This window comes from Numenius arquata, chromosome 7 (assembly GCF_964106895.1).
Source record: "Numenius arquata chromosome 7, bNumArq3.hap1.1, whole genome shotgun sequence".
Lineage (NCBI taxonomy): Eukaryota > Metazoa > Chordata > Aves > Charadriiformes > Scolopacidae > Numenius > Numenius arquata.
The window spans coordinates 32,382,275-32,406,903 of record NC_133582.1 but is presented as its reverse complement, the minus strand read 5'-3'; the positions used below and the strand labels follow the sequence as shown (position 1 = coordinate 32,406,903).

The 24,629-nt window shown below is 42.9% G+C and overlaps 1 protein-coding gene across 2 annotated transcripts in view; it reads left to right on the top strand.

Moving 5' to 3' along the window:
• The window catches only part of EHBP1 (EH domain binding protein 1), a 238,442-nt gene that overhangs the window by 148,362 nt on the left and 65,451 nt on the right, over positions 1 to 24,629 (top strand). For both annotated transcript variants that reach the window (XM_074150615.1, XM_074150614.1), the window contains 4 exons: positions 4,790 to 4,968; positions 5,613 to 5,661; positions 12,515 to 13,429; positions 15,575 to 15,718. In XM_074150615.1, the coding sequence (XP_074006716.1) occupies positions 4,790 to 4,968; positions 5,613 to 5,661; positions 12,515 to 13,429; positions 15,575 to 15,718 (1,287 nt within the window). The remainder of the gene's footprint in view (positions 1 to 4,789; positions 4,969 to 5,612; positions 5,662 to 12,514; positions 13,430 to 15,574; positions 15,719 to 24,629) is intronic.

Here is a 24,629-nt window from a genome sequence, read left to right as displayed (position 1 = left end):
GGTAAAAGTTATGTGGGTGAAACTAACTCAAGCACGAGGGATGGCTTTGATCACTTGCTTTTTCTTCCCAGATTGAGAGGCTCCGCCATCCTTGTTGTCTAGAAAGTTCAGCTGAGCTTTCCAGTTGTTTTCTGCATCCAGCTGTATGCTGCACCTTTGGTCTCACCCAGTTGTGTGTTACTTTCATTCACCTTATCTTCCATTTTAATGGTTTGACAATTTTCAGTGAGCCTAGACAGCACTGGAGTTTTGATAGGGGTAAGGGAAAATCCCTGGTATTTCGCTCAGTCAAATAAGTAAGAGACCGTTGCCTGTACTTGCTTCTTGAGGAACATAACTTGTTTGTTGATGGTTTGTAGGTCTTTCCTACTCTGATTTTCAGCCCTATCTCAATCTCAGCTTCCTCTCCTCCTACAGTTAATTACCTTTCCTAGGTTGATCTCTCAATTCCTTTCCTCTTCAGGGAGTTGTGTTCATTAATATAAATGTAACATAAAGCTCAAACCACATAATTCTTCCACCGAGGTTCCCACAGCTGTTACATACCTTTTTTTTTCTTATTCCTCTCAGCATCTTCCTCTTCCAGCCTTCAACACGGCCTCTTGCTCTCTTCGAACTCCTCCACTCCCACGCAACCTGTCAACAAGCTCTTGAGAGTTGCTTAGACTGAGCCCCTGTGATCTTCACTGTGGCTGCTCCCTGTGTCCTGTGCCAGGGCTTGGCCGTAGCCCTGTGTTCCCATCACTGCTTCCCATCTGTACTGTCTTCTTCTGAGCATTGGCCTGTGTATGCCAAAGGTGCAGCGAACCATCAGTGCACCTGGTGCTCTTTGCCCAAGAGCAGCAAAACAATTATTTAAATATTTTGAAATGTAGGGGTGCAGCCTAATATTTAAAGCTTGGGTCCTCTTGTTAACAGAGAGTAATGTTCTGATGGCATAGTGTCCCAAGAGGAAAAATGCATACGCTATAAAACTTAAGGTACCGGATCATAGAATCACAGAACAGTTCAGGTTGGAAGGGACCTTAAAGATCATCCAGTTCCATCCCTGCACCCTGGGGCAGGGACACCTCCCACCAGACCAGGTTGATCAAAGCCCCCTCCAACCTGGCCTTGAACCCCTCCAGGGATGGGGCAGCCACAGCTTCTCTGGGCAACCTGGGCCAGGCTCTCACCACCCTCACACAAAAGAATTTCTTCCCCAGATCTCATCTCAATCTCCCCTCTTTCAGTGTCAAACCCTTCCCCCTCATCCTATGGCTCCCCTCCCTGATCAAGAGTCCCTCCCCAGCTTTCCTGGAGCCCCTTGAGGGACTGGAAGGGGCTCTAAGGTCTCCCCGGAGCCTTCTCTTCTCCAGGCTGAACCCCCCCCAACTCTCTCAGCCTGTCCTCCCAGCAGAGGGGCTCCAGCCCTCCCAGCATCTCTGTGGCCTCCTCTGGCCCCTCTCCAACAGGTCCATGTCCTTCTGATGTTGGTGGCCGCAGAGCTGGAGGCAGCACTGCAGGGGGGTCTTCCCAGAGCGGAGCAGAGGGGCAGAATCCCCCCCCTCGCCCTGCTGGCCACGCTGCTGGGGATGCAGCCCAGGATGCAGGGGGGCTTTCTGGGCTGCCAGGGCACGTTGCTGGCTGAACGTCTAACAGAGGAATAACATGAAGATACTTCAGTGCTTCTGTTGACTGTTAAACAAAGATATCCTGAAGCTCGTGCTGACTCCAGGTGATAAACCCACCCACACCACGCTGCATGTAGATCTGAGCTGGCGTGTGAGGGACCAGCTCTGGAGCCTCCATGCTTGCCATGTAGTTAATCCACAATTGGTTAAAAATCACTTGCATCAGATCCAGTAGCCTGTGGGTCAGAGAGCAGAGCTGGTCATCTCTTGGGGAGATCTTCTGCTTTTTGGTGGGGCACTTCCAAATGAGTTCTTAGGGACTTTGGCTTTTCAACCCCAAAAGCCAAGTGGTGCCTGCCATGTGGTTTAGAAGAATTGTGTAGTCAGCTCTTTAAAGAATTATGTAAGAAAGAGCTAATGAAATTTTCATTTCATTAGATGAGTTCCTGCCAATCTCGTAGAGCAAATACCTGCTAGAAACGGGCACTTGGTAGTAATTGTGTTTGCACTGAACCTGTAACAAGTATGTGTAACCTACAGGTATCGCAAGAAAATGTTTTCATAATGATGCTTCACAAAAAAAAAAATCAAAACTAAGATTTGTGAAACCTTCTGAAGGGATGTCAAGTGCTCCTGCACACTTTTGGCCATTACTCGTACGTCCCAGGGTGTCTGGAGCTGAACGCTTTTATCACAGATTAAATAATGAAAGCTTTGACTCAGGTGGTGAATGAGAGCGTGGCGTTATCATAACATTGACTTCACCTTTATCCAACAAACTTGGAGTACGATGTCTGGAAAGAAAGCCGTGTATAATTTCTGCTTTATCACTAGAGAAGAGAAAACTGTGTAAATACATTATGCACATCCTAAATCTTGTGTATTCTGGATAAAATACTTCTAGAAAATCTAAAGTAAATGGAAGGACAAACATGGGGAAAAAAGCTCCAGTTTAAGTATAGATTTTCAAGAAATTGTAATCTGGATTTTAAAAAATTGATAATTTGTAAATAAAGCGCAAAATTCTACTAAATGTATTGATTTAATAGCTTTGGATGTCCCTTTGTAAAACTTAGTTTTAAAATCAGTTACATCTTTGGTTTGTTAGAGGTGTAATTAAGGCATTTGATTGATAATATTGCCTAAGGCCATTTCAGTGTTAACGAGAAAGTATTTAGGTGGTGACCGGAACATTTAACATTTCTGTAGAGAGTTAAGTAATCTGGTAAGTAGTGCTCTGTGGTTTGAAGAGGTGCTTTAAACAATTGTTGAGGTATCATTTGTCCAAATCTTGATAGTGCTATTTTCATTGTTTTCTCCCAGCGGTGTTATTTCCATATGTATAATTTAGATAGCAAATACATTTTTAAGCAATGGAGGATCTTAAATTTGGGGCCAGTGGTTAGTTACTGGGTTTTGCTTCAAGATGTTAAAAACAAACAAACAAAAAACAAAACAGGAGAAAAACCTGATTTTAGTTACATCACTGAATCTGGAGTAACTGTCTGGCAGCTCCTAAGCAATGCTTGTTTCTCTGATTAAAATCTGATGCGTGGTGAAGAAAGTTCATCATTTATTGCTGCTTTTTCGTCCCGATTGTGTATATCCCTGTTAAGATGTTAATTCAGTGTATTTAGAGATATTTGTCTCATCATTAACGGATTTGTTCTTGCTGATTTGAATCGTTGATGGGATTAAAAAGGAAACCAAAATGCTTTTAAAGAAGTTATTTTGTATGTATGATCCGGTACTTAAGAAAAATCTCGGCGAGGTGTACACTTTCCCCTTTCCAAATGAGTTGGCAGCGCTTCTATCTGATGGCGAGGTAGGGTGTGTTTATAAAACAACTTTTTCGGAGTCGACTGTCACGCTAGATGAAAAATGACTTTCCTGGTTCCGTATGTGTTCTTCCCCAGAAGCGGTGAGAGCATAAATCAGTTGTACGGGAGCGGCTAATTGCTTGGCACTGACACACTTCAGTCAAGTGGGGGCATCGTTGGTCTTTCACAAGTAGGCAACGTGGCCAAAAGGATCTCCTTGTTAAACTGAAGTGCCAGCGATAGAGTAAATTGCTGGCCCTATATTTGTCTTCATTTGGGGACTCTCTAGCTATAAGGTGCATAAATAGCACGTGGGATTTGTATATACGCTTTTAATTACACTACGTTAAAAAATAAGCGGGCTGAGCTCTTTCTGTGTAGTTCAAACTTGGGATTTATGTCAGTCAAATAATTCTGTCTGTTTAATTACATCTCAGAAGTTTTTAAAGTGACAATGTTTTCCTGGTGAAACGAGCAGGTATTTCTTGAAAGCATCAGCTGCCATCAGGACGTTCCCCGCTGAGCTTGGGAAACTGCGGACAGTGACAAATGCTAAACGCCTGGAATATTGGCATTCCATTTTAATTCTTGGTGTGTGCTAACAAAAACGCTACTTACAGCGTCAAAATACCCTTTGGGGAACCAGTTGTTATTAGCTAATGATGCTTGCTAGAAGCCACCCTCTGATGATGATTTATGGCCAAAATTCCCTTTCCACTAGAAAAACGAAGGCCTGGAAGAGGCAGCTCTTTGGGTACGGTTGGGTGTTGGGGAGCCCCGTGCTGTAATTACCTTTAGGCAATCGCGCCCTGAAAGAGAAAGAGCGCGGCTGAAAACTTGATGCTGGAGCCCGTAGGAGAAGGAAGGCATTCATGGTGTGTCGCCGACACCACAGCTTCGAGCCCCGCGCTGCGGTGGTTGATGGCAACTCATGGTGGACTCAGCCACGTCTGGCTTTTGGTCCAGAGAAAGGGCTTTTAATGTGGGGATGCTTTTCCGTGGCTGTGCTTTGGGGGATCACGAGCCGTGCGGGACCGTGCCTTGAGTATTTAAGCGTGGGGTTTCCACTGGTACAATTCTTGGCCTGTTCTCCTGTGTAGAGCTGGAATCTGTGTATCTACATCCTTGGGAGACAAGCGCCAAGGGCAACGACTGGAGATAATAACTTGTGATTTGTGTCTTTTGCAAGTTACAGTCATTGTACACTGACAGCTGTGGAGGACCTAAACTCACATCAAAGGGGGCAGATCATCTAGTTAGGTCAATTAATGTTAATTCTCATCTTCCATTAAATTCTTTTATCTTCTTCTCTTTTTTCTTTTCCTTTTTTTTTTTTTTTTTTTTTCTTTCTTGCAGCCAAGCCCAATACCAAGTCCTGTTTTGGGGAGAAAGCCAAACGCGAGTCAGTCACTGCTTGTCTGGTGCAAAGAAGTTACAAAAAACTATAGGGGAGTGAAAATCACCAATTTTACTACGTCGTGGAGAAACGGCTTATCTTTTTGTGCAATATTACATCACTTTAGACCAGACCTAATGTAAGTTGTGTACTCTCTGTCTGCATAAACTAACTCTCCCAGAAATACGCAATGTTTAAGTTTATGTAGAAATCAAGCCCCTGTGGGTTTCAGGGGCTGCAGTGTTTTCAGCCTTTTCTTTCAAGCAGGGAAGCATCTGAGAAAACAGATTTCTGAATGCTCAAACTTTATGACCTCTTTGCTCTCCCATGTTGCATAAACAATTGTTTCTCCCCCTCTCTGTGATTTGTTTTTCTTCTTCTTAATCTTATACAAAGAGCTGACTTCAAGATGATTATGAAAATTGTGCCGGTGTTGAAATGAGATGAGAGGAATAAGCCTGTAGCTCTTTGTACGCTGACAAGGACGGATTACCTCCTGGTAAATTTGGTTGTCAAGGCCGGCCTCTAGTCCCTGCCTTAACTTCTTTTTTAGATGGAAAGCTTCAGGCAATGAAACATGTAATCGGTGTTGATTTATTTATTTATTTATTTATTTATTCCTTTAATTTTCCACACTATTAGTTTTGTTGATTGAATTGCTGTGAAATTGCTGGTTACTGTACAATATTATTGTAGGGCAATTTTTTTTTAGATTCGGTTTGTTTTAAAACTGCTGCTTTTATCAAATACTGTACATACCCACTGTGCCATTTTCCCCCTCAGTGACTACAAGTCCCTGAATCCTCAAGATATTAAAGAGAACAACAAAAAGGTAAGAACTTCCAGGGGGGAAAACAAAAATATAGGAAAAAAATAAAAGACGTATCTTCAGTTTTGGCTTTGCTGCGGGTTTTTAATAATTTTGGGAAAGTGTGGTTGTTTTGTAAGGTCATAACCGTGGCTCGCAGAAGGTATTCAGCCTCCCGTGGTTCAAATCGGATGCATTATTGACTCGCGTTTGTCATGGTCTTTAACATTCACAACAAGCGCGAGGCTGGCATCAGAGTTTAATATTTGTATGCCCTACATTAAACGCGGACGCGGGGGAAAGAGCTGGCCGCCCTTCTGCCAGCGCTCCTCTCGGCGCTCTCGTCGGCCATGTAATCAAAACGGAACGAAAAACCTGGGTTTGTCAAAGGCAAGACTTCTCTTCCTCTTGCTTTAACGGGGCTCCGTGCGTCGCTCAGAGCCCGTGCTGCTTTGGTGGGGAATTTTTGTGTTTTTAAAGGTGAAATTGTGCCCCTACTTCTACACTCCGCAGCCCAGTGAGGTGGTGGGTGGTGTAGAACCTGCATTTTTACATGGCACGGAAAGTTTAGGATGAAAAGTGTTAAGGCAATACTTGGCAAATAAACCAAAATATTGGAAAAAAGTAGTTGTGGGCAGCCATTTGAGACCACTCTTCGTGCCTTTGTGATGCGAAGGTGTAAAAAGTTTCTCTGGAAGAAGCAGGAGCTCGCCAAAAGATGTTTTATTTCTGCTCGCTACTTTAAATGTGTTACAAACTTCGGTTGAGCCCCAGGGACGTGTTTAGAAATTATAATCTTCATGTGAGTCACTGATAATAAAATTGTTCCTGAAGATCATCTGAAAATTGTTTCTAAGCAGCTGCCTCCTCAATGCTGTGATTTCATTTTTATACCACTTTAAAAACACTAAATTGAATTGGGATGAAGGTATAAAAATATACTTTGAATAAATTATGTTCAGTATTATAGAGCAAATATAACTAAAGAGTATTAGATTGTAGATATGTGGAATTTCTGAAAGCGCTTTATTAAAATTCATTTGTGTTTAGGGTAATTATATTTTAATGTGCCCGCACACTTATGTGTTAGCCAGGGAGTTGCTTGTCTTTAAAATGGTCCTTAAGCATTATAAACAATGAAATCTCTCTGGGCCACTGTTATCTGAGGAGTGATTTGGCCAATGATGCCTTTTTCATAATAGTACGGGGTCGTATGATGACCTAAGTGGATTATCTGTGACATCACGGTGTTTTCTGTGCCCATATGGTTTTGTACTTCAAATTTTGTTGAGCGTCCGGGCTAATTAAGATGGATTATAAAAAAAAAAGAATGAATAGATTATTCATTAAAAACATTAGCAGTACCATCAGCCACCTTTCCTTTATGAAACCGCGATGGCAAACTTTTTTTTTTAGCCCATCTCCCCGCCGGGGTGTAGTTCCCAGGACTGAAGCGGTAACGATTGTTGTTATTGTGCAGTTGTTTTTTTGTCTTTCATCACCCCTCGAGCCTCCGCCTGACAGCGACGTTGAGCATCTCAGTTGCTTCCTGCAGATTTATTTCCCGGTCTCACACAGTTCTGCCCGATAACCCCACCTGCCCCGGGCTGGAATGAACGCAGCCCTGGCGACAATGGCTGCCTGTAAATTCCACCCAGATACGTAACGCGTTGGACAATGTTTCCTCCTAACCAATTAAAATAACATCTATGGATGAATAGGACAATTTTCTTTGTCTGAAGCATCTCTTTTCTTTTTTTTTTTCCCTCTTTTTTTTTTTTTCTCCCCTCCCAGGAAAGCGGTGACTGTGACCATAGATTAAAGATTAACCCCATAAGAGTATATCTTTTAGAAGTGTGTGACCTTGTTTGTATTTTAATTTAAAAACAAAACAAACAAAAAAAAAAAAAAAAAAAAGAAGAGGAAATCTTAAGAGACAACTATTTCAGTGCAATTACTGTGTATAATTACACATTGAAATGCACTGTTACAAAAAAAGCACGTCTCTGGAGTTTCTTTATAATGCATTTGCCAAATAGGGTCTGCCACTGATGCTGACTAAAAAAAGGGTATTTACCTGTGACATCCGATCTTGGCCAATATGTCAGTGCGTTACATAGTTGGGAACGGGTTGGAAAACTGCCTGTGGTGCTTGTGCTGATGGATCCCAATTGATGTCTGTCAATCAGCTTGTCAGTAAGTTAAAAAAAAAAAAAAAAGAAAAAAAAAAAGGAAAAACTTCATCAGGAGATAGGTAAATAGGTTTAGTGTCCTGAAAATACATGTGTATTTGTGTGTGTGTATTGTAATTTCCAAAATATAATTATATGTCAAAAAAGAAAACCCTCCAAACAACTCCAGATTCCATTAGCGTTAGTCAGAATTCAGATATATTTTTGGTGCATTGTGCTCATTGAAAATTCAAATTTCTGTGAGGAGCAAAAGAGAAACCAGGATTATCTTTGAGAAAATTAGAAACGTTACAGGGATACTGTTCCAGCTGATCCAAAGAGTCGTGGTTCTACTTAAATGTCATATATATCTAACTATCCATATAGCCTTCCCAATGACGTTAACCAACTAATTCTATTTACTATGTCGATTTTATTAGTAGTAAATAGTAATTAAAAATGTGTTAAAATTACAGCATACTGGCAGTATAGTCCCTTAGCAAGAACAGAAATTTTTCACGTTGCTAATAGCGTGTCCTGCACTTTAGAAATGTGAGCTGCTAAACTACACTTGGCTGGAGCTTGGAGGGGATGAAGGGGTGAGACGTGGAAGGGCGCAACAGTATGGTTCTAATAATGAACTTCTGGTTTTAATTACTTTATTGTTTAGAGAAGCTTGTTTCATTGAGGGATTATTGCGTGGAAATAGCAACAATACATCTTCTGGGTGTTCGAATGGCACTTTCCATTTTTGTGATGCCTTTTTTTTTTTTTTTTTGCCTTTTTTCCAGTTTTTGACCATTTCTACTAAATTCCTCAGTACATTTGAACTCAATTGTCTCGACAAAATATTCCATTCCTCAAGGGAGGAATCCTTTTAGAGTACGTGTTTAAGCAGAAGAATTCAGAATTACAGGGGTAGCATTGAGATAAAAGGGAAAAGCTCCTTACCTTGAAGCTGGCAGCCGTGTTTTTATAACAGGCGTCCATTGCTCACTTCTACTATGGGATTCCACAAAACCATAGGCACGTCTGTAATTCTGTGTGTAGGAGTTGTTCCTTGACCTCGGTGGGATCATGCAGGAGTGTAGTTAAACACGCGGATAAACATTTGCAAAATCAAGGCTTGGTTATACCCCTGTTTAACACAACAATTGGACTTGGGAAATGTAGTCTGTTAATACAGAGTTACAAACTAGTTAGAAACACTAGGCATTTATAAATATACTGGAATATCCAGGAGCCCCCGCCTTTTCTAGCAGTGAAGGAGAACCCATCACGTGCTGCTCTATGGACACGTACAAAACATACCATGGCTAATTATAGAACTAATGACTGTAAAACATTTGCGTGCCAACCTAGGTATCTAGTGTGCTTTAAAAGGAGAGAAACAGGGATGTGTATCATCCAGAAGGAGAAGGAGAGGGGATGGGAAATGGGTATCTGGCATCAGTGGAAGACTGTTGTGTTTAATCCTGAGCATCACCAGAAGAACCGAGCTGACAGTGAAAAGCGATGGCAGCCCCATTGAGAACATCCATCGCTCCAAATTCACTCCTTCTGCTGGAGTGTTACCCATTCTAAGCAAGTGCCTCTCCTGGCAACTCTGAAACACTGTCCCCACTGTCATTTTACAGACCCTGGGAGATGATCCTAGTATTTCGTTTTATCAGCATATAAATAAGAAATTAAGAGTATGAAAGAGTTCAGGTCATAGAATTCATAGAATGGGTTGGATTGGAAGGGACCTTAAAGATCACCCAGTTCCATCCCCGCACCCTGGGCAGGGACACCTCCCACCAGACCAGGTTGCTCCAAGCCCCCTCCAACCTGGCCTTGAACCCCTCCAGGGATGGGGCAGCCACAGCTTCTCTGGGCAACCTGGGCCAGGCTCTCACCACCCTCACAGCAAAGAATTTCTTCCCCAGATCTCATCTCAATCTCCCCTCTTTCAGTGTCAAACCCTTCCCCCTCATCCTATGGCTCCCCTCCCTGATCCAGAGTCCCTCCCCAGCTTTCCTGGAGCCCCTTGAGGGACTGGAAGGGGCTCGAAGGACTCCCCGGAGCCTTCTCTTCTCCAGGCTGAACCCCCCCCAACTCTCTCAGCCTGTCCTCCCAGCAGAGGGGCTCCAGCCCTCCCAGCATCTCTGTGGCCTCCTCTGGCCTTCTCCAACACGTCCATGTCCTTCTGATGTTGGTGGCCGCAGAGCTGGAGGCAGCACTGCAGGGGGGTCTTCCCAGAGCGGAGCAGAGGGGCAGAATCCCCCACCTCGCCCTGCTGGCCAACTCATGTCTATGGGCTTTGGCTGCTGTGGACTGCTGAGCCCATCCTTAGGTCCTTTCATTCTTCAGGTGGTAACTCCCACTACCTCCAGCGTGGGGTAAGAGGTTATTTGTGCCACTGAATCAGCACTGACCCACTTAATCAAACAGCACGTCCCGCTGTTACCTTTGGCCACCAGAAGAACATGGCCAGCTTTTGCCATGCTTTCAGGCCCAGCCTGTTTTTCATCGTTAGCGGTCCCTGCCACGGCTGGGGCTGCCCCCCGGATCCCCGCACTCCTCTCCTCTGACTCTCCATTCTCTGTGCTCCTTGTCTCTCTTCTGTCCCACCTCTCTCCTCTCCCTCTCCTCCTTGTCCAGCCTGGTCCTGCTCCTCCGGCTCCGTGTCCCAACACCCAGTAAATGGTGGTCCCTCTTCTACCGTCCCAGTTCTTTCCATTCCCTCCCACCCATCGTTGTTCTGCTATTCTGGATACTTTGCTTTTTATCAGCAAATACAGCACTTATGTTTTCTGCTGCTTTTACTCCTATGTCTAAGCACAGCTCTGCTTTTATGAATGGCACAGCAGTCTCTCGTAATCATAGAATCATGGAATCATTCAGGTTGGAAAAGACCCTTGGGATCATCGAGTCCAACCATCAACCCTACCCTACAAAGTTCTCCCCTACACCATATCCCCCAACACCACATCTAAGAAGCGATACCCCACCAAAGACCAGCAGGGATCTTAAGCCAAATCATTTTGCCCAGGGAGAGCCAGAAGGACCCAAAAATAAATTATTCAGATAATTCCTATGTCTAGATAAACGCTCTGAATCATTTGTTATAGTGATATAAAAATTTCTTCACCAAAAGCACCTTGGCAAGTTATACCTGAGCAGGAGGGGAGGGGAAGCATGCAAAATTTGAGGAAGATAAATTCCAGCTCTTGGGAGCGGAGTTAAAAATGGAAACTGTTTGACCCCCCCGCCTAGGGAATGACATGGCAATGGGAATGGGAGCTCCTCCTTTTCTCAGAGCAAGTCAAATAACCGGCTCTGCTGGGAGCTGGCCAGGCTAGACCCATGTTCCCACTCACTGTTGAACATTTACCAGTATGAAAACCAAGAGGATAAAAAAATCATAATTGACTTCTCTTTTCTTTTTTTTTTTTTTCTTCCACCCATCTAAAACTAAATAAATCAAGGAATTAGCATGAAACTGGGTAGCGTTGAAGCCAGCGATGTGTGTGAAAGGACAAGTTCTTGTCCGTGTCCTAAATTTAACGTCCGTTTTTGTTCAAAATGGTGTAGGAACAGACTGGGAATGTTTTAGCCCCCTTCAGAAGAGGGTGAAAAGGAGCTGCGGAATCACCAGGGGGGAAGAGCTCCAAGGGCTTTAACGAAGTGCGTCTACGCTGACAGGAGGCCTTTTTAAAGGCTTCCTTGAAACACAATATTGTCTTCCAGGGTTAATCCAGGATAGCAATAATTAATTGTAAATTGAGAAACGGCTTTAATTCTTCAAAACTAGAAAAACCTGATGCACCAAGGCCACTCACTTAAAGGGCTAGCAGAAAGAAGACAATGTGGCCTCACAAAGCGGGAGGCTTGCAAACTCTTCGGCTTTTAGAAATGAAAAGTGAAGCAGGAGTCACATTCACTCTCCTATTCTCATAAATTTAGTGTCAATGAACGTTTTGAAGATGCATTTGTTTGCTGGATTAATACGATTTGTGTTTTGTGTCAAGTAATCTGTGGTGATGTTCTTTTTGGCTATCTGGATGTAGTTTTTCATCAGCACAAATCACTGCAATTACGTGACCAGTAGAAGGGGGGAGGTTGATCACCAGTGATAAAGCCCAAGATGGATTAGGATCGTGTTTCTTGTATCTTTGTTCCTTATCTTAAAAAGCCATCCCTTAGCTGCTTTTTTCTGGTCCAACTCTTGCACTTTATTTTTATTTGCTTGGTTTCCTACTACTCGAATGAGAACCGTTGAAGATACCGGTAGGTTTTCTTAGTGCAAACAGAAGAGCTTTTAAGTTGCAGTCTCATCAACCTCTTTTCACTCACGAAAGTGGCATCGTTGTGAGTAACCAAAGGCTTTATTATAGTTTGGTAGCACATTAAAAATATTTAAAACAATGCCATCTAAGTGTCTTTGCTGGTGATATTCTCTCGATGTGCATTGCTATGGAGATACCCTGGGAGAGCTCTAGAAGCCATCAGGAAAACTCGGTGAGTTCAAGTTGGATTGTGCAACAAAAAATAGTAACTACCGCAGTGAAGCCAAAAGAATAAGAAATAGAGTTGAGCCCATACTCTTCCTGGGTATGTTTTAGGCTTGCTTATTTTGACTGAAAATTCCTCTTGCATTCTGGAAATGTTATGATACGTAAGAAACTGCCGCATTGTAATCCTTATTTTGTCTGTTTTCAAAGGCATACGATGGGTTTGCCAGTTTAGGAATATCGCGATTGCTGGAACCTTCTGACATGGTTTTATTAGCGATACCCGACAAACTGACTGTTATGACCTATCTCTATCAAATAAGGGCGCACTTCTGTGGCCAGGAATTAAACGTGGTTCAGATAGAGGAGAACAGCAGCAAAAGCACGTACAAAGTGGGTAACTACGAGACAGACACAAACAGTTCTGTCGACCAGGAGAAATTCTACGCGGAGCTGAACGACCTGAACCGGGAGCCGGAACTGCATCCCCCGGACAGCGCTTTGGCGGACTTTGCTTCTCAGGATGACTCCGTGTTCGTCAACGACAGCGGCGTGGGCGAATCTGAGAGCGAGCACCAGACTCCCGATGACCACCTGAGCCCCAGCACGGCTTCCCCTTCTTCTCGCAGGACTCGAAGCGATACGGACCCGCAGAAATCCCAGCAGAGCTCCGGCAGGACTTCTGCCTCCGAAGAGGTTGGGAAGTGCAGCGGTACGGACGCCGCGCAAGCGCCGCCGGCGCTGGGGAGGAAGAAGTTGCTGGTGGCTGACACTTTAGACTTGAGTGACTTGGCACATGTCAGCGATCAAAAAGAGGACGCCTCTCCCACCGTCGCTTGCGAAGATAATGACAAGAAGAGACACCAGAGCTCAGACAGTCCCGTTGGTTTCTCTGAGCCGGACAAGCTGGGATGTACAGCATCCATAGAGAGCACAAGAGCAGATCCCGGTTCACCTGTCACAAAGCCGAGTTTATCTCCAACTTCTAAGCTGGACTACTCCTACAATAAGGATACGGACCTTGCAAAGAAACCACATGCTTCTCCGAGGCAAACAGAATCTGATTCAGAGAACGATGCCAGAACGGCTGTAAATCATGCAGATCAAACTGCAAAAACAGCCCAGGTAAGAAATTTAAACTTTCTTTGTGCCTGTGAGTCAGGATGGAGATGCTCTTCAAGTTCTTTCTCCACATTTGTGATTTACATCATGTCTTCAGCATAAATGACAAGGTGGGCGGCCTAACTTTATTGTCGGGCAATAAATACTTTGACTGAAAGTGGGTGATGCTGAAAGAGAGCCGTTGCTTGAAAAATTCATTTGTAGGAACTGTCCTACTGTTAGTCTTTCCAATCTCTCTCCGATGAAAGGAAGTAAAAGTAGTACTCTCAACCAGCTTAAAGAAAATGGCTTGAAGGCTTTTGCCACCTTTCTTCTGAGTATTGCGTACTGAAGCAAAAACTGGAAAAAGACTTATCAATTCATTGATCCATATTCAAAAAAACGTGACGTTTTGAGTTACCTTAAAACATACCAAATGTATTTCAAAATCTTGTCTGAGAAACCACAGAGCCTCGTGAACGTAGCCATGATGGGGAGGTAGAAACTCCAGAATATTAAGTTACGCTGTTCGTTGAGTGGCCTTGAGCACGTTACTTAACCACGATATTGTTTTCCTTTCTATAAAGATAAAAAGAATACACCCACCTACCTTGCAGATTTATTGTGAGGATGAAAGTTGAATATTACATAAATGCTGAGTATTATCAGTAAAGCGTATCATCACAAAAATATGTAAAAAATGTTATCAGCCCTGTTTACAGAAATACCAAAGCGGGCTTATAATTTTTCCCCCTGTGAAGAGCTTTCCTGAGTTTTGGCTTTGTTTGGCTTTGTGCCATTAGGTCTGATAAGAAAAGAATATAGCCAGTTGTTTGGTAGTGTGGATTGCTTCAAGTATTCTTAAGTTTTTTTGCTGAGTGGGCACCATAAAGATTCACTTTGTCGCAAGAGAAGCAGTCCATAGATGGGTTAGAGTGGCCAAATATTAGTTCCATAGGCGACTAAATTTCTTTCCTTTTATCAGTAAAGGCTCATGAAGTTTCTCTTCATCATCATCTTTTTGTACTGGATGAGGAAGGAACAATTTGGCCCGTACGGAATAATAGAGCAGGGGGAGACAGGATGTCTTCTCTACCAAGATTTTCATGTGCAAGGGTGTAATAGGCCAAGAAAAAGGAAGAGATGACCTCAAAAACCATTCTCTGTTGTGAGTTCTCTGTGCATTTGCACACAGTAATAAAATCTCAGATGTGAGCCTCAATCTTAACCTTGGGCACTCAGTTGTTGCTTAGAGTCGACCATGGATGCCCCATCCCTGGAGGGGTTCAAGGCCAGGCTGGATGGGGCTTTGATCAACCTGGTCTGGTGGGAGGTGTCCCTGCCCAGGGCAGGGGGGTTGGAACTGGATGATCTTTAAGGTCCCTTCCAAACCAAACCGTTCTATGATTCTATGATCTCCATTTCCCCATGGTTGTTGCAGGAGCACAACCTGCAACCTCTGTCCCAGCTGTAGCTCATGTAAAGACCTAGAGACACATTGTCCCAGAGTCTTCCCGGTTGACCTTGACTGAGAAGTCAGCACTGGGGCGTATATGTGTATGGGAGTATATATGTCTGGGAGTATATACGTATGGGAGCTCACGCCGCACGTGAGAAGCTCCCCTTCTGTTAATTCTCTGCCATATAATTGGTCACGTGTATGAAGAAAGGACTTCCTTGTGGACATTCACAAATGAAGCAGAAGCAGATATTTTTTGCCGGGTTTTTGCCTTCTACCCAGCCTCTCTGTGTTCGGTTTAAGTTATAAATGAGCGATACCCATATAAGTAGCCAACGAAGCATTATATTTGCATACATATTAAAGTAAATAAGTAAACACATAGCACATTTAACATAGCTCCCATGAAGCCAATTATTTCTTTTCCACAGTTGCAGTTTAAAGGCATTAAATGTTGATAGAAATTAAGTTTTAAGGGGAGGGGAGAGAACTCTTATTTACATTATAAAGGCCTATGAGTTTTTTTTAATTTTACATTTTGATCATCTTTACTTTTCATTTCTGTAGAATGCTCTGTCACCTCATGAAGCTGTAATCCGTGTGACTCCTGACCTTTTATTATATAGGAAGGCTCCTGGCTATTAACTACTGTATAAATGTTAAGTACCCTGAGGCTGCCTTGCTGTTAATTATATTTCTTTATTTTTAAGCAACGAATGTTGTCAAGACAGGAAGAACTTAAAGAACGAGCAAGAGTTCTGCTTGAACAAGCAAGAAGAGATGCGGCTCTAAAGGCAGGGAATAAGCAACTATCCAATGCCATCATCCCGGCCCGCAATAAGCAGCTGAACGATGTAAGAAATATTGGCCAGTTTGGCAGTTTCTGTGGTTAAAATTTCTTGTGCGTGCATACGCTTTCGTGGGCGGCGGGTCCTTGCAGAGCGTTTCTTTTCCACGCCGAGGCTCCCGGTGCCCTGATGTGTCTGTCACGTGCCCTTCATTCACTTTTAAAGCCCCTTTCTCCCGCCGCTGTGGCCGAGGGAAAGGTGCCGCGGTCCGGGAGCACCTTCTTTGGTTGATTGGCACCGCAATTTCTAAGGGGACGAAAAACACAAAAAGTTACTTGTTAAATGACAGTGGAGTAATTTATGCTATTTTCGATTACTTCTTTTTCTCCAGTTAATGTAAATGCGGCCCCTGAGCCTGTGATGTCAGCTACTTGCTGCTTCATAAGTGTCATTGCAGTGAATGAGGCTGCTTGTGACGGTCTCGTAAAAGAGTTGATGGAACAATTCCTTTTTGTCACCGACATTGATTATGCTGGTGAGATGGGAAAGCGGAGCTGGGGAATGAGCTCCAGCGTGGCAGCCGCACCTCCAGTGGCCTCCGTGGTGACCTGGAAGGATGCGTACTCTCTGGAGATGAAAGCTAATTCATTTTTATGCAAACCTTTGCAGTGCGGGTTTTGTGATTCTAACTATTGCACGTTCAGAGACTGTACTGGCAACTGAGAATGTGAATGTAACTGAAAAATAACGATACGGATAAAGGCTTGAGTCTTTACTGATTCATATCTTTCAGAGCCTAGTCCTGAGGGGCGGATTCTGCTTTTTACATAAATGGGATCATGCAATCAAAAAATGAAGACAGTGATTTACATGTCTCATTTCATTCTCCTAACTCTCTTGGATCCATGCTGTACTTTTTTTTCTTAACAAATCCTCTACTGAAACTGACACTTCTTTTTTTTTTTTTTTTGAAATCTATTCATATATGCAGACAAGTCTCATTTGTATAATGATATATAAGCAATTTTTTTATTACTTTATATTTAAGTTTTTCCTAGATAAGTATATTTTAGTATAAATTTCACTTTGGAATATTTTTTTAATTAGTTTTTCATAAAACAGCATCAGAGGAGGGATACTACGGGCAACTACTCAGGCAGGAACAACTGTAATTAAATTTGCCTAACATTTTTTATTACAAGCTCATATTTTCAAAGGTTTTGCAACTTTGCTAGTATTTCATTGTTTGAGCTGAGATTTCCTCCATCAGCTCTCTGCCTCAGGGTAATATTTATTTTTATTTTTTTACTTCAAAAAAATCCCTGCTCAACCGTTTCTCTGTATTAGGTTGGATAAAGCGTTGTTTTATCCATGTTAAAAAAATGTCTTATGGGAAGAAGGTTCCATCCCCTTGAAAAATTTTTCAAAGCAAAGTTGTGTTAATAGCACAATCTTGTCAACTGTAGTTCAGAAAAGCTGGTCAGTAAAAATTGCCTGTATGGACACAGCCCAGCGAGAGCATCCTCTGCTGTGGCTCCCCCAAGGACCAGGGCCCATTCTGATGCAGATGGTAGTATTGGAAAGCAAAACTTCCTCTTTTAGACTCAAACTCCTGATGATGGAAGCCCAACGGGAGGGAGAGGAGCTGCCCCACGGGCACACGGAAGAGAGATGCCCGGGGTCGATGGCAAAGAGGGAGATGGCAATGTGGAGTTAGGCGAAAATGAAGACTGTCTAGGACGTGAAAACCAGCTGAAGGACAGGAGATGGAGATGGAGTTTTCAGGGTGAGAGTTGTTATTGCGTAGTTCAGGCAGCCAGATTACCCGTGGGACCTTGTGTCGTCTATTACAGGAGCTGAAAACTGAATTAGTAGCCTGTAGGAAAGGGAAGGGCAGCCTTTTGGGGACCAACATTTCTTTCTGCCTCCATCAGAAGCTCTTTGCAATGTTGGGAAGGTACCTTCAACCCAACGTACCGGAGGTGGCGTTATTCCTTGAAGAACCCACATTTCTTTCTGCCTCCATTGGAAGCTCTTTGCAATGTTGGGAAGGTACCTTCAACAGAATGTACTGGAGGTGGCATTATTCCTTGATTGCTGATTTCCGACCCAGGATTGGTGGGGTTTGATTTCTGGAAGCTTTGAGTGCACCCACCTGTAGACAAGTCAAGGGGAACTGTGCTGGTAATGAATGGTCCTGGCCCCTCTGAAATCCCGGGTGCTCCAAGCAAGCAGGGAATGGGCCCTCTTGGCTTGAGTTGATTGTATCGTAAGAATAACAAAAGCTCCTCAGCTCAAAATGGTGTTGTGGAGATGTAATTTGGAAACCCTAGGATACGATAGTGAAGAGTGCCACAGAAATGCTCTGGAGGAATTAATAATTCTGTGGTCAGAGGACAGTTTAAATCGCGTATTTTAAACAAGGTGTAGGGCAGGCAGTGGATGATGGGGGTAAAGCGAGGTACTGAGGAGTTGTTCATTCGCTGAACATGCTCAGTGATGGCCACTGAAAAAAGGAAAATAAAGTTCCCGTAGGAAAATAAAGAATGGGTTATGCAATTAAAGGCTGTACGAAATGAGAACCAGTGCAGGGTTGTACAGCCAGTGGAATTTCAGCATTTCCTAGCTTTTGAGTGCTTGACTTGCCAAGCTTAATATTCTCCTAATGCATTTTGGTGGGAAACATGCATTGTGAAAAGGAGGTTCTTTAACGGAGGCTGGTATAGTATTCATATTTAATATATTATAGAAAGTTGATATATAATTATATGTTATATAAAGCTATATATAACATATACTTATGTTATATACATATCCATACATGTGTATGTTCTGAATGAGGATGCATGTATGCATCAACGTACAGAGATACAAGATAAAATACATTGATTTCTGGTTTTCTTTAACATATTTGATCTTCGTGGAGATGAGGCATTTCCATTTGATGAAATTTGTGCCAGTTTACTACAGGCCACTGCGTGTTTGGTTGTTAGAAATTAGTACAGACTCATTTCTGTTGGGTGTTTTCTGGTCATTAAGGTTAATGATAAGAACTTTGGCTCGGAGCAGCGTTGTGTGTGTCGGTGGGCAGTAATGGGTAGTAGCGTGTTATCCAAATGAGAGTTACGATAATGAGAATTGGCATTTAGTAGTGGGAACTGGACTAGGCTCATTTTTGGGACAGGCTGAGAGGGATTCAAAGGAAAATGGTTTCAAATAGGAAGATCTAATTTTAAATAAGAAAACTTTAAAGAGATAGGCCAAGGCCAATACTTTCAAAAGTAACTCTTGAAGTTTGCAATTGCACATTTTTTTGATACCTTCACGGAAAGAGCTTTAAACAGCCTGGTCTTTCACAGTGTGCTCTGAAAATCAGTCACCCCAGCGAAGGGGAGCCTGCAGAGTCATTAGTGACTTTGGAAAATCTTGTCTCAGGGGCCTCGCTGTTGCCGCTCTCCACGTGTCATACGAGAACTATGAATCGCTGTTTTCTTAGTAAACAAGTGAGAACAATATACAGTGCGTGGGGCTGTTCTGCTGCTCGAGGTCAACAACAGGGAGGAAATTTCCAAGTCTGTTCCATGGTCATAAGTACAGGTTACTTGGGTATGTGCTCACCTGATCTGTTTTGGTAAAAGTCTTTTTTGAAGAAGGAGCAGTGGTCCTGTGTCTCCTCTAAGCAAAGAGCAAATACCTTGGACCTTCTTCAGACTAAGCCTTACCCTTCCTCTGGTAGAACCAACGTTGTGTTATTTTTTTTCAGTGGTCATGTACTCTGGGCTTGCTGTTCTTTTTGATTTGTTGTTGTTGTTGGGTTTTTTTGTTTTGTTTTTGATCTCTGTTGTAAACCACTGACTTTATTGACCACTAACTGGCTGCTTTCCTGTGACATGTCCGTTTTCTTGTCTGTTTACCCTTTTTTCTTGAGTCTTCCTCCTTGCTGCAGTGTGCTTCCGTCTTCTCTCGTGTGTGTGCTCTGGGGTTAGGCCCATGTCAGTATTCACACTTGCTTTACTTTTTTTTTTCTTTTTAACTCAGAAATTGCTGAAATTGGGGGAGCAGAAGATCAAGGCACTGAATTTGCCGGTATACTTGTTCTCTCAATCCCATTTTCCTCTGAATCATCTCATTGCACCCCAAGCTGCGTGCTCTTCCCCTTCTTTAGTTTGTGTCTTCCTGCTCTCTCCCAGACTGTATCTCAGCTTTCTGCCCTGCCTGTTTCAGCTCCCCTTTTTCTCCTTTTTAATTTTCTTTCTTAACACCCACTCTCTTTACTCTCTCTTCCCTTGGACGTCTTCCCTCTGTGCTTTCTGCCCCATCCTCTTCCCTTCCTCTTCAACCCACCAGATTCGGTCCCCTCAGACTCCACTTGCTCCCTCTGTTTGTATCACCTTCTCTTTTCTCCCATTTCTTCCCTACTTGCAGTGGGGTAGGAAGGTTTTTTTCCACCGTTAGGTCGGCCCATTTGGTGCTTCTCAGGAGCCTACAGTTTGCAGGCTGGTTGCCCACCAGCCCGTGTGTAAGCCCGTAGGCAGGTGCTTGAAGTCTGAGAAGAGACCGCGTTGATCAGAAAGTCCTTGAAAAGATGCTCGTGGTTTGGGAGGATCATGGATATGGCCTTAAAATTGATGCAGCCTCTTGGAGATGGGAAGAATTAGCTTAAGAGCTCTGTGAACAGAGTGACTGATCCCCCCATGGGTCCCTTTCTCAATGGTAGGTTTATAAACGGCTCAGCCTTTCTTCCTGCTTTCTTGATGGAGGTGTGCATGCAGTGACTCTTTTACGAGCTGCTTCTGTCCTTTCCAGCCTGGCCTAGCCGCTGTAATCATTTAGCTTTTAACCAGGAGAGCCTATTTATTAGCTTACTCATTTTTATGTAACTCACCTTTTCCCATGATGAGTATCACAGGGCTAGAAGGGACAGATCTGCTCCCACCAGATGCTGGTGGCGAAGGGGCAGGCTAGAGGGGACCACGACGAGCGGGAAACACTCAGGTGTCGCGGGGCTAGGAGGTCTTTCCAGTAGGAAGCCCTCCCTTGCAGGACGTGGGGTGGAATCCCTAATTCTTGAGTCTCAGCATAACTCCGCTGTCAGCAAATATCTGCGACGGCCAGTGGCAAAATGTGCCTCTTCTTCTCCAGTAATGACTGGTCCACATAAAAAATGGAAATTCACTGCCGCTGTCATTGGCTCTGTAAACTCAACTGGCTATGGTTATGGAGTCAGCGTGATTACAGAGAATGGAATTAGGAGTTAAGAAACGCACAGGCAACTTTAATTAACCTCCTTTGTGTATATGCATTACGATGCAGTCTTTAATTATGTGATCACATACTATTTTCCCCAAAGCAGTTGCGTCTCATTTAGCTCAGAGGATTGAGGTGGTGTTTGTCCAGAGGACCTCTGTCCTTTTGGCTGCAGGAACTGGGAGGCATGTGGCCAGCGAGGCAGGGATTGCGGCGAGCGAAAGGGTGAGGTCGTGATGAAGGTTCCCGAAAGAATTAAATGTAATGCTGCCTTTCCTCCCAGTTCCTCGTCAGTTCTGATAAGTCTTTTGAACCAAACTTCCTCCGAGCGGTCATTAATTGTGTGTCCTTCCTTGCTCTGGGAGGCAAAGGTTGGGTTTGCAGGTGTGTTGAGCATCCAGGTCTGTCAGGGAAATCAATCGGAGCTGCGCTGGAGACACATAAAGGGCTGCAGAAAGCTTCGTATACTGAAAAAAAAAAAAAAAAAACCCAAACAAAAAACCAGGTAATAGGCTTCCCAGAGGGAGCACCCAGTGTTAGATCCTTTTAGCTGGATCTCTCCATCGTCTCGGTTCTCATCCGCAGAACAGGGTAATAACACCACCACAGGGTGTTGTGAGAGGGGAATGTACTTAATGCTTTCGAGGCACTTAAATACCGTAGTGATGAGCTCTTTAGAAAGGCCCTTGAAGAAATTAATAATTCTGTCGACGGAGCAAGATTTGAATATTGTGGAGTGAAGGACGGTGCTACATATTGATGGGCCTGTGTATTGAACGGTGAAAATACAAAAATACACTAAAGTGTGGAACACGGCTGGGTAGAGCTTGGATCGGGGCTAAATACTCGGGAACGGTAAAAGTAAAAGGCGGTGCCGCGACAAGGCTCTGTTCTAAAGGACACGGAGCAGGACAAAAATTAAGGTTTGCTCTCAGTAGTCTTATTTCTGGCATCCCCCTAAACTGTGTGTCAAAATTCTTTTCAATTGTTTTTTGCGAGGTAGAGAGCCTTAGCAGGGAACGCCGTATCAGCGGGGAATTCGTGAAAAATAGCACTCGCCTGGCAAAGGATGTGTTTTTCTTCCTAACATGGGCCATGGATCGTTCCTAAAGTTATTTGGGTTTTGCTTGAGCTAAGGATTTCTCTGTGGTGAACTGAGGTGCGGGACTAGGAACCTCATAGGGATTTGGCCAAAAATTTTGCATATTTAGGATCTAGCATGGATTCTGGGATGCAGGAGTTCAGGAGCGTGATACCAAGAGGGAATCGCTCTGTCTTTTGCCTCTCATGAAGCAGAAAAAAATAGTAATTCTTCCTTCACAGCAGCGTTCTGAGGGTGACTACACCAAAAATTGAGAGGGACTTCGTTTAGACAATACGTAGTTAAATCCAGCTTAAGTGTGAACTGAAAGGGGTATTTTCAGAGAGTAATCCTGACGCACAGGGAAAGATTAGGGTTTACTTCTCTCTGCTACCATTATTTCATATTTATTCGAGTTGAACGACAGCTATAGCTGCCTAAAAATTTAAAAAATAAATAATTAAAAAGAGGTTTGAAAGAGCAGTGGGGACTGTATTCAGCTTTTGTAGGAGAATTAATTTGCGGGGACGATGTCCGTACGTCACCCAAAAGCTGTTCCCCCCGACCATGCAAACACAGGGGGCAGCAGGACTGGGCTGTGCCGTGAGATTGGTTTTTTTTCTGCTCAGAATATTGCTTTTTATTACTCCCTTTGCTCAAAGGACTTGTTGCAGCTGTATCTAATTCATATTTAATAAGCTCTTTTTACTTCAGGTGCCAATCTGGTGTGCCCATTACTTCTGGTTTTCAGAAATAAATTTGAGTGCAAAATGGTAACTTTTTTTGCATCCACAGAGGACTAGTAGAAATTGAAGTCTTTTTAGAAAATCTTCAGAAAGTGACAAAATCTGAAAGGAGATGAGTTTGTTTGCTCTTAGTTCAATTTTGATTGCATACGTTTGCACAGATCGGGGATATGCCAGCTGCAGTAAAATAAAAATAAAGCACTATTTTAAATGCTCAGAAGAAGAGCTTTCATAAATGGTCCCATTTATTGATCATGTCCTCCCAATAATCTGCTGCCCCCCTGAGCTAATAAACTCTGAACTGTCTCACTTTAATATGTGCCCAAAAAGTAAACTCTAGTCCACGTGGCCAGCAGTGGTGCAGACTGGAGATTCCCAGTAGACAATAAAAATAGGGCATTTCAATTTAGTAACTCAGCTTAGCATTGCAAGTGTTCTTTCCTCCAAATATATTAACAGGTTCTTGAAAATGAGTACTGGGTATCTTTATTCGGTAGTTTTTATTTCTACACGAAACCAGCATCCCTGCTTCTGTTGCGTTAGGAAAGGCATCTCGCTTATCGGTGGATTTTTTTAAATTTTTTTTTTTTTTGTAGTCTCCTCAGTTGGAAAATAAATGCCTGTGATTGAGGCAGTGATGTTAATTCACTTAAGGAAACACTCCCAAGTTATTCCCATCTTGTTTTTTTTTCTTAAAAAACAAAGAGGGAAAAGCTGATCTTTATTAATTAAACATCTAACATGAATTTATTGAGGTGTAGGACTTTTTGCGGGTGGCAACCTTGGTCTTTTAATATTAATTGGAAAATATTGATTGAAAAAGGACTAGTCTGTCATGCTGATAATTGTGACCAGATTTAGATATGATCACTAGATCTTCCAGAGATTACAAAGAAGCGGTTACCATCTAATTGGTAAAAAGATTGAACATTATTTTGGTAATCCCTGAGCTTTGGTAACTTATTCCCCGTTGTTCATTTATATGTCTTGTCTGTATTCCACTATAAAGTGGTTAAATATGGTTTAAGCTGATAAGACTGGGCTGTATAGTATTTACATTTCATGGGCATTCCAAGTTTTATAGCTGCTTTAACAATATACTTTTCTTTAAATGTGGGTTAGACCTGCTGACTGCACACTTCAAAACCACAACTGGACTGATATTTACTTCTTTCTGACGACACGCTAAGGTTGAGATAGCCTGATCTCATTTCCTTGATGGCAAGAACAAACAAGTTGTTTTATTTAACGTTACTCAATACATGAAGAAATAAAAAATAATCTGTAACTTTCCAAGAAGGTTCTACATCTTCTGACTTCGTGTTTGATCTGTTTAAGCACTTTCTTGCTATGAAGTTGTGATATTTCACTGTTCGGAAATACTGCCGTGGACAGCTCTCTGACGTAGCTGGGAAAATAAATCAATTAGTGCAAGTAAACTCATTTCTAAGAAGAATTAGTATGCACCGTCAGTTTTATACCGGGAGGGATTTCATGAATAAAGTGTAACCTTTGATAATGCAAGACAAATGTTAGGCAGTTTGAGTTTTAGATAAAAATACTTGAGATTCTCAGCTGCGTTTTATTGCTGTTATTTCCATAAGCTGTGTCTGTTTACACCACTCAAGAATCTGGCCTAAATCCAGAGCTGGGCAGTGATTTGTTCTGTGGATGTGAATTCAAGGTGCTGGGCGGTCTGCAGCCCTAACGTTATTGCCTTGCGTGCTCCCAGAAAACAGGCTGTCGGTTTATTAACTGAGTTTTTCGGTTTATTAACTGAGTTTTTAAGATCGCCCGAACGATGTTAGTTCAAAAACTTCAGCGTCTTCCTTCCGTTTATAAATATTAGCAAAAAAAAAAAAAAACCAAACCAAAACAAAACAAAACAAAAAAAAGAGGGGTT